This window comes from Haemaphysalis longicornis, unplaced genomic scaffold, assembly GCF_048455015.1.
Source record: "Haemaphysalis longicornis isolate Haplotype H1 unplaced genomic scaffold, Haemaphysalis longicornis Haplotype H1 scaffold_1, whole genome shotgun sequence".
Taxonomy (NCBI): Eukaryota; Metazoa; Arthropoda; class Arachnida; order Ixodida; family Ixodidae; genus Haemaphysalis; species Haemaphysalis longicornis.
The window spans coordinates 152,928,191-152,950,281 of record NW_027526203.1 but is presented as its reverse complement, the minus strand read 5'-3'; the positions used below and the strand labels follow the sequence as shown (position 1 = coordinate 152,950,281).

Sequence of the window (22,091 nt, the reverse complement as noted above, 5' to 3'; positions counted from 1 at the left end):
TGTAGACGTCGCCAGATGGTGGCTTCTTCTACAATGAGTTTTTCTGTTGCGGTGGGAGCTCCTGGCGTTGGAGACGGTAGTGATGTAGGATTTAACGGTATGTGCTATGGTGCAGTGGGTTGCGGTACTTCTTGGTCTCACCTACGCAGCGGTCGTTGGGTATACGCTCGGGCAACAGCATGTGCTTGCCGATTTCTGCCTAAACCATTGTCAAATTTAATTGACTCGAGCAAAGCCTCCACCGTGTTTATTGTGGAAGGAACCAAATGGGAAGAGAAGAAGTTTACTGGATAGACAAGAGAAGACTTTGCGTGGCAGGGCGGGCAGAAAACTGTCCGCTTTAGACGACATGTGCAGCGAAGGGAGCACATACACGGCCCTTTATTTTTAAGTAGCGCCTTGAACAGTGTAGGGTGTAATTTTTAAGGTAACTCTACCAGTAACACAGTCACATTTTTCTTGAGAATGGGCGTGCGTAACGGTTCTCGTTTAGTGCATGCTGTACATTCTGTTCCTTTATGATTAAACGGGGAACAACAGTGGTATACGCTAATAATTACGGTAGGACTATTGCGTTGGCTCGTTCTGGTCAGGATGCACTTGCATCTCCGGCCAGGAGCTCCAGATATTTGCTCGCGGTACACGCCCACCATGCTCAGCGGCAGCGCCCGTCTCCTACCACAGCATGTGGTGCGCGCCGACGCCTTTCACACGGTTGCTCTTAGACGCCGAGCCATTTGGAAACAAGGTGCTAGTCGTCATCTGCGACGTAGCGTCATTTTGTTTGCATTGCCGGGTCCTGGACCCTTTTGCGGGACAAGCACTCTTAGAGTGTGCGCACCATAATGGCGGGTAGTATCTCGCACAAAAACAATGGCGCAACGTAATTCACGGGAAATGACGTCCTCCGGACGGTTTCCTTTCTGCAGTGCGCTCGCTCTTAGTCCTAAGAAGCACAGGAAGCTTTGCGGTGCAGCTACTCTCCATAACTAAGCAGCGCATTCCTGAGCACGCGGCATTTGTGGAAGCACCCGCTGGAAACAACGACGGTGATGTCTTCATGCGTCCACCCGGACACACACTCTACAGTCGAGAAATTAAGGGCGGTATAAATTAGGCCGACCTGCCAGAGGCCAAAGCGCGAGGCCGTAGTGCAGACCCCAGCACTGGTGTATTCGCGGCTTTAAAGCGTCTCACTCTACCGACTACTGCGCAAATGAAGGGCGGCTTTCGAAAGGTTTAGATAAAAGTCTTTTCAGAGAAAACTTTGGAGGTTAATCCCCACGTTGGTAGTTTTTCTAATTTTTTGTTTAATGCATCGTACTGATCAACGTAAACATGTGGAGAAGCCCACCCAAAGGCATAAAGAGAGGGTTATGCTAAGGCGTATTATGAGGCAGGCATGAATATTGCAAATTTGCAACAATTATCATGAGGGTCACTGTGTACCGCCCGTTCGCATTTTTTACGCACAATAACGGTTTCTTCACGCAAATTTGCGCTGAAAGCACAAGAACCTTGCTGGGTTGACACTACAGCCACCACTTTTAGTTTTCGGACAACAGCATTCTCACATTTTTCCCTCCCAGTGCCATACAACCGTAGGCACATTTCGGGCTCAGTATAGAAAACTTTCAATATTACCAACGCTATCCGACCGAACCTGCGAAGCACAAACCTTTCACAGAGAACTGCTTTCATTTCGTTTTATTATGCCCAATTGTTTCTCGAGAGCATCTTCCAAATCGGCCTCAGGCGCCTGAATTTGGGCATGTCAATGAAGCTTCGCAGCGGATAGGATGTTGATAGTGTTTTCAATGACTTTGAACAATGGCTTTTCAAAGAGAATTTTGCGCAATGGCCGAGCGCATACGGGCCACAAACGTGTTGCAAACATTAGAGGTTCAGTGTAACCGCTACGGCGCTACCCTCACATTGCCCTACAAAATTACGAAATGAGTCCAGGGATAAAAAATCATCACAATTTCGGCATCACTGTATCAGAGTTTATTTCTCAGTACTGCAGGCCAATTCACTGGCTCGAGCAGGAGTGGCTACATAAAAAATTAAAGCCGTTCCACAGAATCTGAAAGCTGTCAGAAGTGCACATCAGTGATTCGCCATAATGGTCTGCAGCGCCGTTATCCCCTCAGTGCTGCACTTCAAATTTCCCGCCTTCACAGTGCTCGCGCGCCCCCTGCCTGAAACTGCGCCAGCGGGAGTTCTGTTGTTTTAGATGCGACACATCTCTTGCTCTGAGGCATGTCCCTCCTGCGTCGGCGTCGGTGTCGGCGGCGTCCGCACGCCACCTGCGCATGCGCGCCGCTCCTCCGCTCTTCTCTCCGACAGCTGTGCGCAACACTCTCACTCCGTCTCATTATCATAAAAAACAGCTGCGTGCGCGCGCTTCGCTCCGCTCGCGTCTGCTCCGGCGCGCAAGTGCGCGCATGCGCGACTCTCCTTCGCTGTCTCCTCTCCTTCAGGCGCTGTGAATATAAAGCGGGTAGTGCGCTGCGACGGTTCAGTCAGCGCTCGCTCTCGTTCGTCGCCGCGTGCCTTTGCTTGACGACTCCGTGCTTGACTTGATTCTTCCGATGAAGACGTGATGGAAGCGACGGTCCCTTCAGCGAGTGGGCTGACACAATCCAATACCAGCGTCAGCGCAAACGCTCAAGGCAACGTTACGACCAATTGAACCCCCCGATGCGTCGCATCACATCAGGGTTCCCTCGCGGGAAGATGGGCGTAATTTTTTTTTGCGTTTGCTTTAATTTCGTATGATGGAGCTGTTTTGCGTCATTTCGAACGGGCCATTTTTTTCTTGGATGGCTGGAGCCTTTCTCCGGAATTTCGAAGGCTCCATTCTTTATAGAGCCTTCCTGCGTTATATCGAACGCGCGATTTCTTTCTTGCGCGGCCGCAAATTTTTTCGCTCACTATCGTAAAAAAGAAACCAACGAGCGCTCTTAACTAAATGAACGGGTGGGCTGCCGGTTATATGCACAGATTTTGCATCAACTGTACGTGCAGTTTTCTTTCCGCTAAATAACGGGGAGATGTATGACAAGCGAAGGCGGTTCAGGAGGTTTGAACGGTTATGACTACTTAAACCGCGTGGTTTTTGAAGCCTCAGCGTGACCCCTGACGACGGTACATCAGGCTCTACTTGGGTCCGTTATCTCGCTGCGCCGCCTGATTCCGGTAGTCGAATCGACCGTTACGAGCTAAGACGACAAGGCGAGCCCATAAAGTGCTACTCACTTAATAGTACAAAACCAGAGACAACAAAAAGTTGCAGTTGACATTTACGTTTAGGTCTTATGATATACGACGCGAGAGCGTTATTTCGGCTTTGAGGGAGCGTTGTGGAACTGAGTAGCCGCATTTAGCACTTATGTTTTCCAAGCAATGACCTTCAGTGAAAAGGGCTACGCGAGGCGCAACTGTTTAAGTGCAGATCACTTTAGGGGCCTGTCTTGCCGTCGCAGCTCGTCCGCCGTCACGCAATCTATCCACTGCAGGTACTCCGCGTCATGCACTCAAAGAGAGGTGTCGAAACGATACCCGCTTGTCCTTTGATTTAGCCTTCCGGCCAAAAGCTAACGGGACAAAAGGTTTACACTCGCAGAACCGTTTGAAACCCCTGGATCCGCTGGCACTTCTCATACATAACCTCATTATTAATCGCACGGAAAACTGCAGGTACATTTGGGGCAAAATACATGTAAATAACCGGCAGTCCCAGAGTCCAGCTAGTTAGGAATGCTCGCTGAGTTGTTTTTTTACGATAGTAAGAGAAAAAAAGTGGCCGCCGAAGAAAAATGAAAAGACGAATTCAAAATGGCGCCGAAAGGCTCCAGCATGTGCGAGATGAAAGCAAGCACAAAAAGAACAGCCTTCCCGCTCGGGCTGATGATCCGGGCAGAACAAGAAACAAAAGCTAAAGACAAGGATTCGAGCTGTCCCATGGAAAGGCGGGTGAGCACTGCGAAGGCGGGAAAATTGAATTACATTCAGCAAACCTCCGTTGAATTCTTCAAGACAGGAGTCAAATAGAGAATGGAAGAGCGTAGGGGCGGTAGGAAAGAGTGGAGCCGCAGCCCTACTGGCAAAAAACTGCTCTGCACTTCCAACAGCCTTCACGTTGAGTGGAACTGCTTCAATTTGTTCTAATCACGGCAACACAGGAGAGGCAGGCCATCTACGCTTTCGTGGCCTCAGATGTTGGCGTGAAGAGTTACGGCTACGTGGTGTTGGCGAGTACGAGCGAGAAGGCAGATGTGCCAGTGTTTAAAAGTTTTTATTTCGAAGTGTCGCCTCCTTAATCCTCGTTTTGGTTTCTTATAAAACACAGAGAGAGAAAGACCATTGTGAACGCGCCTTATTGAAAGAATCGAAAAATGGGGGACCGATAGATGGTAGCCCCGAATTACAGGGCCCTAGAATTACCTCTCGCTGATCTTCAATTGCCAAGCTGGACAGGGCTACTGACCATGGATCGATATATTTGGAATGTGTTTTGTTTTAATTGTTCGCCGATCACAATATCTTCGGATAGGACGAGACTGAGTAAAATAGAGTGGATGTTTCTGCGGTTTTAGCACAGTTGTAAGTTAATGTGAAACGATTTTTACCAAACATCTTCCCTTATCTAGGCTTGTGATAGGTTTGTATCTTGTGCAGAGTCTGCGATTCTTCAAAGTTGAGATCGCCGTTTGGCAGGAGGAAGTATGGTGTTTCTATACGCGTCGGATGAGCAGACGATTTTAGTTTTTCCTTTGGGGGGGGGGGGGGGGGGGGGGGGTGCGGAGAGAGGGAGGGTTAATGTTGTAGTCGTGGTAAACACGAAGAATGGCTTGCGAGTCCCCGCAATTTTCATTTCATTTACTTTAATTTTATTCAGACAAACGATGTCCCGTGTGGAGAGGCAAACGGCAATAACTCTGCCTGACGGCGGCCATTTCCCCCCCCCCCCCCCCCCGTACATGCGACATTGCCCACAAACGGTGTGGAACAAAGGAAAGATACAAAACATGAGAACGTGCAATGAAAAATGAATGCAGGAAAAACCAAACATAGACATTTTTCAAAAGTAATATAGCAGTAATCACAACAGGGCGAACAACCCAAGATATAACAAACCTACAAATGGCTTGGTCTGCTGCGTCATTACTTGTCAGAGCCTTGTGTCCGGGTGTAATGGGATGTTAACTTTAAACATTGTGGTTAAGAGGACCTGCCTCCAGCCAAAAGACTAATGGCTTTTTCTGCGTTTTTAATGGTGGTTAAGCATCTATTCAATAGTTGCGTTAGGCGGATCGCCAAAAGAATGCGCCGAGGTTCCACTTTTTTGTGTTACTGTGTGTAGGATGGTATTGACTTCACAGCGACTGTCACAGTAGCCCACTATGACAAAATTGTTGCATTCGTACTTTCCAAAATCCCTTCTTCGGAGTGTGGTGTGTTTTCGTTGTTTCGGAACTTTACTCGACGGAATTCGACACTAGCTTGTCGTCTGTCCTTGCCTCAGTTTGCAGTATGTTTTTCGGCAGGGGGAACGCTATTAGGGAATGGTGCTGGATCGGCGACGTATGAATAATGGCGTCCAAATGCTTTTTCTGCGAACTTGAGCCTGTAATGCATGTGATGGCTGGTCCTATTATTGCTTTTTCTCAGATGTTCTTTTTGGGCTAGGAGAGGAACTCTATGATTTCTTCAAAGGTAATACATGACACAAATTAAAGACCCTTGTGGTGATCGTGAATATTTGGAGGTTGAGAGCTGCCCTACATGCTGTTCTGATATGCGGCCTTCTTCAGTGCCGCTAGGTTTAGGTACTGCAGGCCGTAGAGATATTCCTGCCTGCATACCTTTCGTCCTTTCATTTATTCCCGCTGTTCCCCTGTAGAGGTTTCTTGCTATGTAATCCGAAAGGTCAATGATATCCGGTATTTTAGCGATGGTGAAATCGGCTCTGCGACTTTCCTGTAGGGCCATGACAAGCATTCTTACCTGGCTGTTCTCTGGGATTACAGGATGACCTATTTTGAGAGTTCTTTTTAAATGGCCGCGTGATGCCATTTCAAGTTTCCAGACAGACCTTGCACCGGTGACAGGGCCGGGAAAAATTTGAAAAGCAATTTTGAAATTTGTGCAATCAGACGCCATATGATCGGTTTTATATCCTTATTGGGACACTTTTTTGGTTAGTTTGTGGATATATTCCCAGCTTTACTTGGTTTTGAGAGGCAGGCGTTGATCTTTTTGCCCCCTTTTTTAACTACGTGGCATAATGTTGGCGCCGGCGTCATTTTCGGTAAATGGAGATGCGCTTTGGTGGTTTTGTAAGTTGCAAGAACGGATGGCGTCCATGTCAGCCCAATATGAGACTACACACGGCGCGTAGAAAGAAGATCACTGTGCAATCGGGGCGCCTGCTGAAATCGCGTATCTCTTCTTGGTCTCGGTCGTAGTATCAGTACCCTTCAGTCCGCAATGTGCCGCTGCTCTGTTCTCACGGCGAGCCCTCGTATCTGGCTGCCTCAATTGCTGTTGTGTGTTAGAACGGATGATGTACTTCCGGGGACGCTTAATGAGCACGGCTGATAGCGGATGGCTGGCAGGCCACGACAAAAGCGAAAAATGAGCCAACTAACGCTATCGCGTTAATAAAGCAGCAGCATCAAATTTAACAAAGCAGGTGACGCTCCGAGTCAACAAGAAGACTATTAGAGTGAAAAATGTCAGAGAGCAGTGAATGCCTGTCTTCCAGAGTTGTAGGGAAAAATGGCGCAGCTTGCAATAGTGGTGCAAGGCTGGAGAGGCGGCCCCTCTCTCTTCGTGGTTGACCCGGCTGGTGCACCTAACAGTTATGTCCGAACGTGACACTAAAAGTTCTCCATTGCCCTCAGGGGCGCCTTGTCTATTCAAGGTGACGGTAGTGGCGACACCGCGGACCCCGAGCCCATGTGGGTTGGACCCACCCACGCCCTTGGCTGTGCGTGGCTTTGCCGTGTCCGGGGAAAAGGGCATCCTGGTGGTTGAGCCAAAGCCAGGGTTGTTTTGGACCTTTATGGCCCCCTGGCAGAGGCAACACATCACTTCGGCCCCCGCTTCCCGTAGACGGTGCCCCCAGTCTGACCCGACCTGGGGGAAATCAGCCAGTCGCCTTTTCCTGTCCTCCTCTCCATTCTTTTGCTTTCCTATTGTCCTTCCTAACCCTGTCCTGTCATCTTCTCTTTTCTTCATTTCTCCGTTTTCCCCAGGCGGCGAGGGTTAACCCTGTGCGAAGGCTTCAACCTAGATCCCGAGCATAGGGTTATAGTGGCAACGTACAGTTAGCGTGCGCTGCAAAGCCACGTTCCCTTGTTGGGCTCCGTGGTGGGTGACTGGCCTTGCCACCGAATTCATTCCATAGTTTATGGCTTCCTTCTCCATTCCATCCAAACGAACTGATCGGCCTCCGAAACGAGGCCGCACCGAAGAAATTTTCAAACCGATTTCTAACCTCGCCTTCAACAACCCTGACAACTTCCCACGCTTCCTAGTGATGCAGTCAGCTGATAAAGAAACTCCCGTTACCAGCAAATCTGTATTTTTGGTTGCAAAATTTATTGAAGGTTTGATAGGAAAAAACTATGAAGCGAAAAAGCTCAGTTCTGGAGACCTGATGATCGAAGTCAAGAGTAGAGAGCAGTCCAACACTCTTTTGAAGCAAACCAAGCTAGCCGACCTTGAGATCACAGTAACTCCCCACCGTACCCTTAACAGCTGCCAGGGTGTCATCTCCGAATCAGAACTGATCAACGAAACAGACTTTGACCTGCTTGAAGGTTTGCGCGAGCAGGGGGTAACCGCTGTGCGACGCATCACCATTAGACGGGACGGAAACGAAATTAAGACGAAGCACATAATACTGACTAATACGAAGCACATAATCGATGCACTTTGCCAGAGTACGTAAACGCAGGGTTTCTGCGCTGTAAGACCAGAGTATACATACCAAACCCGCGACGTTGTTTCATCTGCCAGAGGTATGGGCACGGCAGCAATTCGTGCCGAGGAAAACAAACGTGTGCAAAGTGCTCTGAGCAGGACCATTATGCTGACGACTGCAAAAGCACACAACTAAAGTGCAGCAACTGTGGAGGACCCCATGGAGCATACTCTCGCTCTTGCCAGGAGTTTAAGAAAGAAAAAGAAATCATCAACCTAAAAGTGACGCAAAATCTTTCATTTCCAGAAGCCCGTAAGCGTTATGCTCTGCTTCCTTCAGGGAGCTACGCCAGCGCTGCCCGCCGGGGGGTGGGGCGGCGTCTGGTTTCTGCGGCCACTCAGTATAGTGAAACTGACTTAGTGGCGCACACACCCCTCGAGGTGCTGCCCCTGGCAGGCCAAACAACTCGTGCATCGCCAGCAGTGCCCGCAGGCGTTGCACCTGACCAGAATTGCTCTGGGAGTGGCGTTGCTGTCGCTCCTCGACAGACCCCGACCGCCGAAACTGCGGTGGCAATGGATGTGGGTACAGGAGGCGCCTCTTCTGCAGCCATGTCCAACACATCAAAAAAGGTGGTGGCTGAATCTTCTGCCATCCCATCAAACGCGTTGCGGGATGGGCGCCGTAAAACCTCCCTCCCGTCAATGCCCCAAAACCCGGACGAGGACATGGATGTCACGCCATCCCGGCCTGCATCGCAGTCATCTAAAGACCAGCGCGGTAGTTTTGGCCGCGGCAAAAAATCACAAGCTCCCCGAGCCACTGGCCCTGATTCGGGCTCAGTGACATAGGGATCTCCATCTAAACAAAACCTATGCTCAGCACCTTTCTTCTAACCTTTTATGGCAGTTCAAAGCATTATCCAATGGAACTGTAGGGGATTAATTCGAAACCTCGATGATGTCTACGAAATCCTTAATAAGTACCATCCAAATATCCTATGCCTACAAGAAACACACTTAAAACCTACACAAACCAACTTTCTCAAACAATATTCGGTATTCAGGAGAGACAGGGACTGCTACACTCACTCCTCTGGTGGTGTAGCGATTGTCTTGCAAAAGTCGGTCCCCTGCTCACCTCTTCAGTTGCTCACTGCCCTCGAAGCTGTGGCAGTCCGAGCAATCCTCTTTAATAGGTTAATAACAGTTTGCTCTTTATACGTTCCCCCGGATTACCGTCTATCGAGCTCAGAATTCGAGTCCCTCATAGATGAGCTCCCGGAACCCTTCTTATTGGTAGGCGACTTTAATGCTCACAGTGAACTCTGGGGGTCTCAACGGACAGATGCCCGGGGCCGCTTGCTAGAAAAGTTTTTATTTTCTTCCGGAGCTTGTCTACTCAATAAAAAACAGCCGACATACTACAACACTACACACAACACATACTCACACATAGACCTGGCAATCGGCTCTTCTGTCCTCTTTCCATCTGTTGAATGGGGAGTTGACAATAATCCTTATGGGAGCGACCACTTCCCAGTCATCCTGAAAAGCATTGACAAAATCCCTAACAACTTCAACTCCTATAAAAGGTTTAGGGAATCTGCTGCAGATTGGCTGAAATTTAAACAACTATCTCAGCTTTCATACACATCTTTAAGCCATTTGGGCATTGATGAAGCCTGTGAACTGATTACGGCCCATATACTTCATGCCGCTGAGTGCTCAATTCCACAAACATCTGGTGCCACACCTAACGCTAGGAGGCCGTGGTGGAATGACGAGTGTCGGCATGCACGGAAGGCGCAAAATAAGGCATGGGGTGCCCTCCGCAGGTATCCCACTTCTGAAAACCTAATTTCCTTCAAACGCGCGAAAGCACAAGGAAGGCGCATTCGCCAGCAAGCCAAAAGGGAGAGCTGGCGCTCTTTTGTGACTTCTATCAATTCATACACAGATACAGGCAAGGTATGGAATAGAATTAAAAAGCTTAATGGACATAAAACACACAGCCTACCCTTGGTTAGCAGTGCGGGCGACACCCTGGAGGACCAGGCCAACGCACTTGCAAAACACTTTCAATATATTTCGAGTTCTACTCACTACACGAATACTTTTTTACGACACAAATCATCCATGGAGAAAAAACCGATTAGAGATAACAGAACATCCGATGAACCATACAACTCGGATTTTTCTTCAACAGAGCTTTTGGTTGCCCTAGGAACATGTAAGGCTTCAGCACCGGGGGCAGATAGGATATCCTATGCAATGATACAACATCTGCACACAGAAACTCTCCAAACACTTTTGCACTTTTTCAATAAAATTTGGGCGGCAGGATACTTTCCGAGAGCTTGGAGAGAAGCTGTTGTAGTTGCCGTACTGAAAGAAGGGAAAGATGCCTCACTACCTGCCAGTTACCGACCAATAGCTTTAACAAGTTGCTTGGGAAAGCTTTTTGAAAAAATGGTAAATAAGAGGCTAATGTATTTTCTTGAATATAACGGCATCCTGGACAGTTGTCAGGCGGGTTTTCGATCAGGTCGAAGCACAACTGACCAGCTGGTAGCCTTCGAGTCATATGTCAAAGATGCTTTCATCCACAAACAGCACTGTCTTTCTGTTTTCTTTGACATAGAAAAAGCATATGACACAACTTGGCGCCACGGCATACTGCTTGATCTCAAGGCTTTCGGTGTGTCTGGGCGTATGTTAAACACTATTGAAAGTTATTTGTCACAGCGAATGTTTAGGGTAAGAATAGGGACAGTTGTATCCAGAACGTACATACAAGAAAATGGTGTTCCCCAAGGTGGAGTATTAAGCTGTACTCTATTTGTAGTTAAAATGAATTCGCTTGGAAAATCCTTGCCACCCACAATCTCCTACTCACTGTATGTTGATGATGTTCATATTAGCTTTAGGTCTTCCAACCTGTCCATCTGTGAAAGGCAAATACAGTTAGGTGTAAACAGGCTCCGGAAATGGACAGAGGAAAATGGTTTTAAACTAAATCCTCAGAAAAGTACATGTGTTTTATTCACAAGACAGCGTGGAATCCATCCGGAACCTGACATTACGCTGAACGGAGAACGGATTCCCGTCAAAAAAGAACACAAGTTTTTAGGTGTTATACTTGACGAAAAGCTAACATTCATACGGCACATAAAAACACTCAAACAGAAATGCCTAAACACCGTAAACATTTTAAAAGTTTTGTCGCATCAGTCTTACGGTGCTGATAAAGATTGCCTTTTACGCCTCTTTATCAGTTTAGTTAGGTCCCGTATAGACTACGGAAGCGTAACATACGGGTCTGCATCTAAAACTGCCCTAAAAATGTTGGACCCAGTGCTACATTTGGGCCTTCGCCTTGCCTCGGGAGCCTTCAGGACAAGTCCAATTCAAAGTCTCTATGTAGAATGTGACCACTGGTGCCTGGAGCACCAGCGTGCTTATACAGCACTGCTCTATGCTACTAGGACAATGTCTGTGAAGAATCACCCGTGCAGTTCATTTCTGAATGACGTCTCATCTGCCCATTTGTATTTAGCGCGCCCTTCGATCCTTGCCCCTTTATCCTTACGTGTCAAAGGCCTTGCAGAGGAAATAGGGGTGTCTTTCGATGAGGGCATGAAGACTTCCATCGCCGACGAAGTCCCGCCTTGGGAAATGTCAACGATTCGTTGTGACACATCCTTTAAACGCATTGATAAGCGCCGTGCACCTCGTGAGCTGATCTCCCAGCATTTTTTACAACTACAACACACATATCCATACACCTCATTTTACACGGATGCCTCGAAGTGTGCTTCCGCTGTGTCGTGTGCTGCACATGGCCCGGATTTCGCCAGCACGAGGACCTTGAACAAAAATACCAGTATCTTTACAGCAGAAGCTTATGGTATTTTAATCACAGTGGAGCACATTACACAGAACAAAATACAAGAATCAGTTATCTACACAGACTCCTTAAGTGTCGTTACGGCACTAGGTTCCTTTAAACCTACAAAAAATGTTGTCCTCAATCACCTTTTTAAAGCTCTCGTGACTGCTCATAAATTACAACTAAAAATACTTGTTTGCTGGATCCCTGGACACAGTGGCATTCTAGGCAATGAAATTGCCGACCAGAACGCCACTTTGGCGGCCCTCCATAGTGGTGTTGACGTCGCGGAAATCCCTTACCTCGATCTGAAGCCAGTGATCCGAAGGGGAATCCGTAAACGCTGGCAGGACACGTGGGACACACACACAGAAAACAAGCTCCACTCAATAAAACCCCACCTAGGAAGATACACAACAGAAAAACAAAACAGATTCATTGAAGTATCGATTTGCAGACTACGCATCGGCCACACTTACGCTACGCACGCATATCTTTTAAATGGCACACCCCCACCGGTTTGTGATAAGTGTGGGGACCGGCTCTCCGTCCTCCATGTGTTAATTGAGTGCGCATCCTGCAATGAGGCCAGAAAACGGCATTTCCCTAAAATCTATACTTTCAACATTCCGCTACACCCGTCACTGTTCTTAGGAGATGAACCTATGTTCACAAACAAGTCCCTATTAAGTTATCTTGCAGATGTCAAGTTTTTAAAGCTCATTTCGTACAGTGCGTGACCTCAGAGCCTACAAGCATTGAGCAAAGCCTTCATGTTTTCATTGTTCGCACGAGGGGCCCGCTGCCGTAGCGTGCTCTTCGGCTCGAGCTACAGTCGCGTTCCATTCACAATCCCTTTCATCCGCCATTATGAACATCTCCATTTTTTAGTCTACGGGCCCTCTACACCCATATATACAGTATTTTAGGATATATCATACTCATTTCATACATATTTTAAGCTCAAACCTGACTATTGACGGACCACTTAACATAGTTTTGGCGCTCTTTGGTCCTAGTTACCCTTGCGCCAATAAACACAAACATACATACATACAAAAGTTCTCCATGGCTGTCGGGCCCGGATCGTTTCATCCGCAGGCTATCACATCTCTCCCGAAGTTGACTGAATTAGCAAGCGCTAGAACCCGCGGCAAAGTCCAAAGCCAACGCCCGCGCTTATGAACCCAAAGGAAATTTTGTGCGTCTCAAATGCGATGATAGTTCAATCGGATAGACGCCGGTTTCATAACGCGAGGGACACAGGTACGATTCTGGCCATGGGAAGCGTTTCTGTTTAAGTGCAGAGCACCTTAGTGGCTCGCCTTGTCGTAGCTTGCTCGCTGGACCCAAGTAGAGACACACGGTGTTCCGTCGTATAGCCGCGGCGCCCCCAGACGCTTCGAAAGCCCAGCTGTTTTTATTGTCATAAGCGTTTTAAACTCGTGAACCGATGGCGCTTGCCATACATCTCCCCGTTAGCGCAAAGAAAACTGCAGGCACGCAGAGTCAAAATATACGTAATTAACCGGCAGCGCCCGCGTTCATTTAGTTAGGAACCCTAGTTGGGTTGGTTTTTACGATAGTCAGCGAAAAAAAGTAGCAGTGCAACACCGGCACCTCCGGGAGAATATGCCAGTTTACGAAAAGAAGTCCTGCTGGCGAAGTTTCACACAGGGGACGCGCGACCACTGCGCAGACGGGAAATTTGAAATGCGTTGGACAAACGTCCGTTGAATTCATCAGGAGAGGAACGACACAGGGCGACGAAGAGCGCAATGGGTGGTAAGAGTGAGCGGATAACGGCGCCGTGCACAGCCAATTATGGCGATTCACTTCTCTACACTTCCGACCGCTTTCACATTGAGTGGAACGGCTTTACTTTTCTTCTTTCTAATCGGCTACACGCGCTATTGCTCCCCGCCGCTGCTAATCCCGCACCCCTTGTCCCTTGGGTGGCCCAATGGTTAGGTTGTCGGTTTCACGGCGTAAATGTCCAGGGTTAGATTCCCGGGGCTTCCCCTTCGATATTATTTTCTTGAGGCGGGCACTCCCAAGATCTGCTCGTTGTCTCCTTGCGTCCTCGCCACTTTTCCTCACGCGTCTAAGATTTTTGGTGCTACGGACGGATATTGCTCGGTCCAAACAGCTCCAGTATTAAAAACTGTATTTTAAAGCGTTTGATCTGAAGAAATCGGGGCTAGAGAATATTCATGACCATGGCTTGTACGTACGTCGTGTGGTACGTCGTGTTGACAAATGTGAGGGAGATCTTCTTTTATATTACCAGACATACAGTAGTAAAGAAAGAAAAGGCTACTGAACTTTCTGCGGGCTTCTAAAGTACAAATTTTGTTTAAGTATATTTCGTTTGGCGTGTAATGAAGCCTGCGGTAGTTGCCAAAAATACATCTCACTGCTTTTCTTTTAATGCGCTCCAGTTGCGAATCTTTCTTTATGTGGGAATCCGGAATATTGGAAGCATACTGAAGCTCTGAACGAAAAAAAAGTGTTATAGGCTATAATCTTGGTGTGTAAGGGTGCAGATTTCAAGTTTATTTTCAGAAACCATAGTTTACGTATTGCAGATGCGGTGATATTAGATAACTGGTTTGACCAAATTAGCTTGCTTGTGATTGTGACGCATAAATACGTATATCTCTCTACATTATTTATGATATTGTCCCCTTAGAGAATATCAAAATCGTCTAGGCTTTAGTTTCCTGGGCACATGCAGTAGCACAGTTCTTCAGTGTTTAGCTGCATGCCCCATTTCTGACACCAGTTTATGATAGCGATATTATAGTTTATGATAGTGAGTGTTGTAATTCCACATGTTCACGCGGTGAGAAAAGTTGTTTAAAAATTATAGAATCATCTGCGAACAAACGTACAGAGACGTTTTCAGCAATGACAGCAGCTAAATCAGTAACATAAATTAAAAACAGAAAAGTCCCCAGCACACTTCCCTGTGGAACGGCACAAGAGGCACGAAGAATGGTTGATGAGAAATTGTTAATAAGTACATCCTGACGTCTATATTGAAGATAAGCGCGAATTCCTTGAACGATTTTTCCAGGTAAGGCTAAACAATGTAATTTCCGTTGTGGCACTTTATCAAAGACTTTACAGCGATCTAGAAACAATACGTCAGTTCGCTCAGACACATCAAGCACACGCAAAATTCAGGCACAGTTGTAACTCACTGCATAAGAGTTGATAACCATCTTTATGGATCCACGTCGATGCTCTGGTTGTATGAGAGGTTTATACACGTTGTTTGCAATACAAGGCTCACGAAGTTTGTAACAACTGCTTGTAATATCAATGGGACGATAATTGTCGAACGATAAGGGGTCACCTTCTATGAATTGGTTTAACGCTTGCCATAACCCAATCAGCCAGTATATCCACCGTAGTTAGTGAAAAATCAATACGGCCATTTAGGAACTCTGATAAATATTCAGCGTACCAGTATACGAAGGCATTAGGAATGCCGTGAGGCCTCCACATTTGTTAGGACCACATTTTAATAGTATGTGTAATACACCTTCCCGCGTTACTGTTAGGTCACTGTCGGAGTCAACGGCAGGATGGTGAAGAGCGACTCTGGCTTCTTGCATTATGCGTTGCTGTTGAGCTATTTTAAATCTTACTGAGCGTTGACAAATGAATGGCGGCTTTGCGTTTGAAAGGCATCCTTTTCGCCTGTCGCAGGATTCGCGCAGCTCGGCTCGAGATCCCCGGTGGCGGAGGGGAGAAGCCGTCCTTCTTCTCACGAGACTCTTCTTCGGGGGAGACGACCTCTCGACCTCCGCATAATAACATTGAGGAGGATCGGCGCGGCGCGGGGCCACCTGTGTCATCTTCCTCTTCGTCAGGCGATGATGAGGTAGACTTCGCCAGTGACCTTGTGCCCGGCGGGAAGTCCGGAGCAGGCGGTCGCCGCGAGTCCCGTCGGCGGAGCAGCAGCGTCAAGTTCGGCGCGGTGGCGGCCATTTTGCACGTGCCCGGAGTACCGAGTCCTCGCTCCGGATCGCCCAGGCCCGCGTCGCCTCGGTCGGGGTCTCCTCGGTCCGCATCTGTCAGCTTCTTTCCCGAGCCGAGCTTCATTCATGACGTTGTCAACGACTATGACGATGACGCCGACGATGAAGACGACCTAGGAGCGCCTGTGGGAGAAGGGACCGCTGAAGACGCCAGGAGGTAGCCTTGGCGGGGCGGCGACTGCACGGCCGCCGCCGGACTCGTAGTGCTGCAGCGGTCGGGATCCCGGGTCATCGGGGCGTCCGTGACATCTGAACTCGCAACTGGAGTGCTGGAAACAATGCTGTGAGCTGACCCGGCTCGGGGTCACCGGCCCGCGCTCTAGTCACTTGGTGCATCATAAACCACATGACTTGAACGGAGCATATCTGTGTTTCCGCAATGGAAAAAGTATTGTCGTAAGGAATCCTTTATTCTCCTGTTTACGCCATTTTTGTCGAGTTAATGAAATTTTAAGTAGAACCCCAGGGGTTTTCGACAAAGCCTCGTGAGAACAGCGCACACGGATCACCTTACCTGCCTTCCTTCAATTTTTGCTGAGCCTTAATAATGTATGGTGTTGTCAAAGCGCTAACAAAACCATTAAAACAGCCTGTTTGGCTGTCCGCAAATATAGGTATTGAACGGATTGAGTTTATTATAGAGCGTCACAAGTGTATAACATCCTGAACCCGAACAAGGCAGTTCAAACAGCCTTTCGCCGACGTGAAAGTGCGGGCTCGAAAGGCATTTAGTTATCCTTACAATTTTTCAGGAGTCTTCAATAAATGTTAGCCTCGAGAAAAGAATGCCTTTCCCTCGCCAAGCAACTCCTTGATGTTCGCAGTGTGAAAAATCAAATTACTACCGTAACCGTAATTGTACCATTTCTTACAATGGCGGAGTCCTTAAAAAAGGCGCGTATAACTAAACTCTGTGGAGGTATTACACTCACGTAATAAACAGTTTTTGCCAAATCTGGCGCCTCATTCCCACTGTCTCTTTCTGCTCATTCTACAGACTTGTTTTTGATATTCTGAGGGCTTTCAGCATGGAGTAACGATACCCTTGAAGGGAGCGTTACGGTACAATCTTGAAGCCAAGTCATAAAACCATTGCTGAATCCCAGCCATAGGTGGGCGACGACCCAACGCAAACGTTTCAGCCTGGCATACCTGGGAGCAAGGGTCATTTTTTGGGTGCTATTGGGCTTGGTCTTGTTGCTGATTTTTCAGAACGGTGAGCGAGACGTGGCGAGTGCGTCGAGAAACACGAGACGTGAGGAGGACTGTTCAACGGTGTAATCTCCCTTCGCGAAGCCACCACCAGCTCCAAGCGCAGGACATGTGATTCACGCAGGGACTGTGGCTTTCCCCACTTTAGCCCGCCAAGCCACTCCCCCACCGACCTCTCGGGCGCAGACCGAAGAGGTCAGCGTTATGTCGTGTAACTACGGCGAGCCCGATACGCGCAGAGACCATCAGCGTTATGTCGAATACAATAAAACCCAGCGCAGCACCGGGCCGGAAAGTACCAGCATCACAAAGCAACAGAAGCAGTAGCAGGAGCAGCCCAGTGGAAACCGGGGTGAACAGAGACAGAAACGTTCACTTTGGAATATCACGTGTCAGGTGAGTAGTACTTAAAATATGATTTAGTAACGTAATTGACTGGCCTAGTTGGCATTCCATTATGTACAGTTCAGAGCAAACATTAGACAGGGAATAGAGAAGACACAGCACGAGAGCGCTACTACAAGAGTTGAAATAGCGCTTTTGTGTCTTTTCTAGTCCCTGTCTATTTTTGCGCTGAACTGTACATAGAGCGGTGCTTGTTTGCGCCTGACGTGGTGGAGCGTGAACCTTGAGGCAAGCCGGGAACGATACGCCACGTTTTATTTATTTATTTATTTATTTTATTTTCCTCAAGGGTCCCTGGAAGGGACATTACATGAGGGGTGGGAATACAAATGTTTGGATCTTGCAAAGGGTGATGTGCAAAGAACAGTGAAAACAGAAGAAACAAAAAAAAAAAAAAAAAAAAAAACGTCTGCGTAAACTAAGACACAAAAATGTGTGAATACATTCGGAATGCTATGTAATACCGGCAGAATTTTTGCACGGTTGGGGGATATACAATCGCAGTGGCACAAATAATAAGCAACTACAAGGGAACAGCAGATACAAAAGGCCAACGACCGAAATCAGTAACTGCAGTTCAACGTTCAACATATGATACAGTTTGAAGCGAAAAATGAGAAGAGAGAGAGAGAGAGAGAGAGAGAGAGAGAGAGAGAGAGAGAGAGAGAGAGAGAGAGAGAGAGAGAGAGAGCATAAAAACAATAAACAGAAATGGTCACGCGGGCTTGGAAAGGGTGAATAGTAATTTTTTGAATGTTTCTGTATCTTTAGTATTAACAATGTTATCCGGTAGAACGTTCCAGTCTTTAGCAGTGCGAACAAAGAATGACTGTGCAAACGTGTTGGTTTTAGGGCGAGGGTATAGAACTTGCTTCGAGTTGCTACTACGATCAGAAGAATGGGTGCGGGGTGTTATGTAGATGCTAGGCGGGGATGCGTAGAAGAATTTGTGGAACAGAGCAAGTCTTGACATTTTTCGACGGTTGCCGAGGGGAGTAAGGGCGGCACGTTTTTTTAATTCTGTCACACTGGTGAACGATGAATAATCTGAGAACGCGAATCTGGCAGCGCGGTTCTGAATACCTTCAATGTTTTCTACCAGGTAGTTCTGGTGTGGGTCCCATACAGCTGCCACATACTCAAGTTTTGGTCGGGTTAATGTGGTAAAGGCCTGTATTTTCAAGGGGGTGGGAGCAAACTTCAAGGTAAGCTGCAAATAACCTAGGGATCTATTAGCCGCAGAAATGATATGGTTAATATGGACTGACCAAGATAGATCGCTTGTAATGTGTACGCCGAGGTATTTGTAGCAATTAGTGGATTGTAGGAAGGAACCGCCCAGATAGTAGTTGTAGGAAAATGGGTTAGTGCGTCTATGAAAGGAAAGTGATTTACATTTAGACGCATTTAAAGACATTTGCCACGTCTGGCACCAGTGTTGCACAGCTTTGAGGTCTCTCTGCAGGGATAATTGATCGGCTTGACTGGTGATGGTTGCATAGAGGACGCAGTCGTCAGCGAATAGTCGGATTTTGTTAGTAATGCATTGCGGAAGGTCATTGATGTATATCAGGAAGAGTAGGGGACCAAGTACTGTTCCTTGAAGAACACCGGAAAGGACGGGAGAAGTTCTAGATCGGGCATTGTTTATCATGACAATACTGAGGAAGTTATTAAGTTTCCTCAGTTTTTGTGATGCGACTTATTAGATCCTTCATTGTTTCTTCAGTTGTGGTTAGTCGTTCGTTTATTGCCTTAAGTGCTGAAAGGATTTCAGCCTGTCCTTCTTCGAGTTTGGTTAGAAGTGCTTGAATTGTGTGGTCAGATTGGCTACTTGTGTTACGTGTTGTGGGGCCGGGGTTAACCTCTATGTCACCTGAGAGCAGTAACAGTTTCAGGACAACGTTCGCAGAATTTAAAATATTTAGTACGATACAACAAAGACACTGTGGGCATGGCAGTTGTAACAAAACACGGTTGCTAGTATGTTTTGCGTATAGGGAGTCAGACGAACATACCTGCGCAATGAACGCAAACGGCGTCAGCGAAAGCTGCATGTTGGCACAGTTGTCAAGCCCACGAAGTGGCGGCTGCGGTGCGCGGTCTTTTATATCCCGTTGAATTGCTGATGTTGATGGGGGTGCTGCCGATATTCCAAGGGGTACTGTAGGAGGGGGGAAGCTGGGGACATCTGCCGGCGCAGAGGGTGGTGGTGGTAACCCGCATTTATTTTATGTACAAGGGATACAAAGACGCCATGTTACGCTTTAGCGAATTTTGGTGTCTAGGGGGATCGGTGATGCGGCGTCATGCAACGGGAACAAGCGTAGCTCGATCCGGTTGTTGAAGAAGCTGTCGAAGGCCTCGATTCGGCATGCAGTAGCAAGAACCTGCGCAATGAACGCAAACGGCGCCGGCGAAAGCTGCATGTTGGCACAGCTGTCAAGCCCACCGTTTTATTTGAATGCCCACGCTACTCGACTGAAAGAAAGAAGCTGTCGTCAACACTGTGCATCTTAGACACTCGGCGGCCCATTTCGGAAGAGATTTCATTTCAGTGGCCTGTTCTGTCATCAACTCATAAGCCGACTAAGCAGCTTCCTGCGCGCTGCCAACATAAGCACCGGACTGTAGAAAAGGCTCCAGTGACAATCACTCAACTTGAACTTTTAGTGCGATTACACTGGGCACGCCTGGGCAGTGTTGTACACGTTCCTCCAAAATAGGAACGAAAGCTCGTTCCTCGTTCCTTGCCAATTTTGAAACGAGTTCCCGTTACAAGTTCCTTTATTGCGAAAGGAACGCGTTCCAGTTCCATTTCGAAAATTGGAACGTGTCGTTACATTAACGTTACAATTAGGTTTTTAAATGTAAACATAGTGTCGGATAATCCTGGGTCGAAATTAAGTGAGACATTTAAAACTCACATCGAACTACGTATATTATACGAATATTAACACCACCGGCAGCAGATTATCTGGAGATAAAGATAATCAAAAGAAACGCTCCTAGGCGAATTTTTTCAGGGAGCGCCGGACAAACTCCAGACGGCTCGAGGACATTTCGATGCAGGATATTTCAGTGCGGAAATTTCGCTGTACGGACACATCGTTGTACGGACATATCGGTGTACGAGCGTTCCGGTGCACGGACATTTCGGTGTACGGACATTTCGGTGTACGGACATTTCGGCGACCAAATTATCCGGTGCTTTCCTCTTTGCGACAGCCCTTATATTTTTATTTCTGGTTAACGTGGGTTATGAACAACAATCTGGAGCAGCGAATTTATTTTTTTGATTGATGCCATGTTGGATCTTTGCCAGGTATTTTTAGAAATTCTACATTTATATATTTTTGTTTAACACCTCTTCCTGGGGACACTTGTTATGCAGCCGATTGAATTCTTTAGCACACGTTTTTTTTCATTTATGACAGGTTGTTAATTTATATTTGCTCTTTTTTAGCTAAGACAATTAACTGGTATTTACGATGGTCTACCGCTTCTTTTGTATTTTTTTTAATTACACACGCTCAAATTACAGAAATTACATGCACACTCTCAATATCCAAAAAGTAAGAAACATTACTAGCCCCCCAGAATGAAGAAAACCTTATGAAGAGTATCACGTAGGCTGGGCTACCTTGCTAAAATGAATTCGCGAACACTGGTCTAGGATATTGTTGGGAAGGAAAAACGGGCCTTTTGGAAAACAGCCGCAGGTTCTAATGTCCTAAATGCTGATTAAGCGCGTACCGGTTGTGCATACAAATTCCACCCATTGTGTTCGGGACAACCAACCTTCGTTTAATGTTTACAAGCCTACATTTACCACATTTTAATTCTTTGTCCTAGCAGCACTTACCCCCGACTTTACACTTGAATCTCGACCAGATTTCTTTTTCAGCCATATTATTTTCGGTTTCCCCTGATAATCCTACTGGCGTGGGGGAGTTCACGGTCTCCGAAGCATCACCGCAGTGATTTTTTATTTTTTATTTAGAGCATACCGCTAGTCTCTTAGTGGAGGCTTTTGCAGGAATTTGGTGATACATTGAGAACAATGACATATCACACTTCACGTTTAAAACAGAGACGAAGCTTTACATTCAACATGGGCGCACGTAACCTCTATAATGTGGCACAAAAACCACCCAAAAAGCCGCTGAGAACACAATGGCCACTATCGTTTGCTGGCTACGCCCTTCCGCGCATCGCGGCCATACCGACGGCGCTCCCACTCCAGGAATCGCTCTTTCTGCGCCTTCCGTCACCCCCTTGGGAATTAACTCCTCAAGTCGCGCATATCATGGACACCCCAGGTATACATCGCTTCCTCCCATTATAAGGACCAAAAACAAAAATGAATAGGCTAGTGTGACAAAGCGGTAACAGTCGTCTTCAAGTTTTCGAAGTCCAGTCGACGCAATGGTGAAGCACAAGTGACACCCCTCTCTCTCTACTTAGGGGGATGATTGCCGGCGGGGCTCAGCTTTCCCCTCCCCTAAATAACTCCACCGTAAGTGCGATCGTTGGTTTGTTAGTTTTAAGTAGAACTGACACCGAATGCAACGAAGGCGAGATTGATTGCGAGAATA

At 47.3% G+C, this 22,091-nt stretch overlaps 1 protein-coding gene across 5 annotated transcripts in view; it reads left to right on the top strand.

Annotated features, from left to right (window-relative positions):
* The window catches only part of LOC144138022 (uncharacterized), a 298,058-nt gene extending 281,213 nt beyond the window's left edge, over positions 1 to 16,845 (top strand). For all 5 annotated transcript variants that reach the window (XM_077670092.1, XM_077670100.1, XM_077670076.1 and 2 more), the window contains exon 3: positions 15,545 to 16,845. In XM_077670092.1, coding sequence (XP_077526218.1) covers positions 15,545 to 16,037 — 493 coding nt within the window. In that variant the 3' untranslated portion in view covers positions 16,038 to 16,845. The remainder of the gene's footprint in view (positions 1 to 15,544) is intronic.
* The last annotated feature ends 5,246 nt before the right edge of the window (positions 16,846 to 22,091 follow it).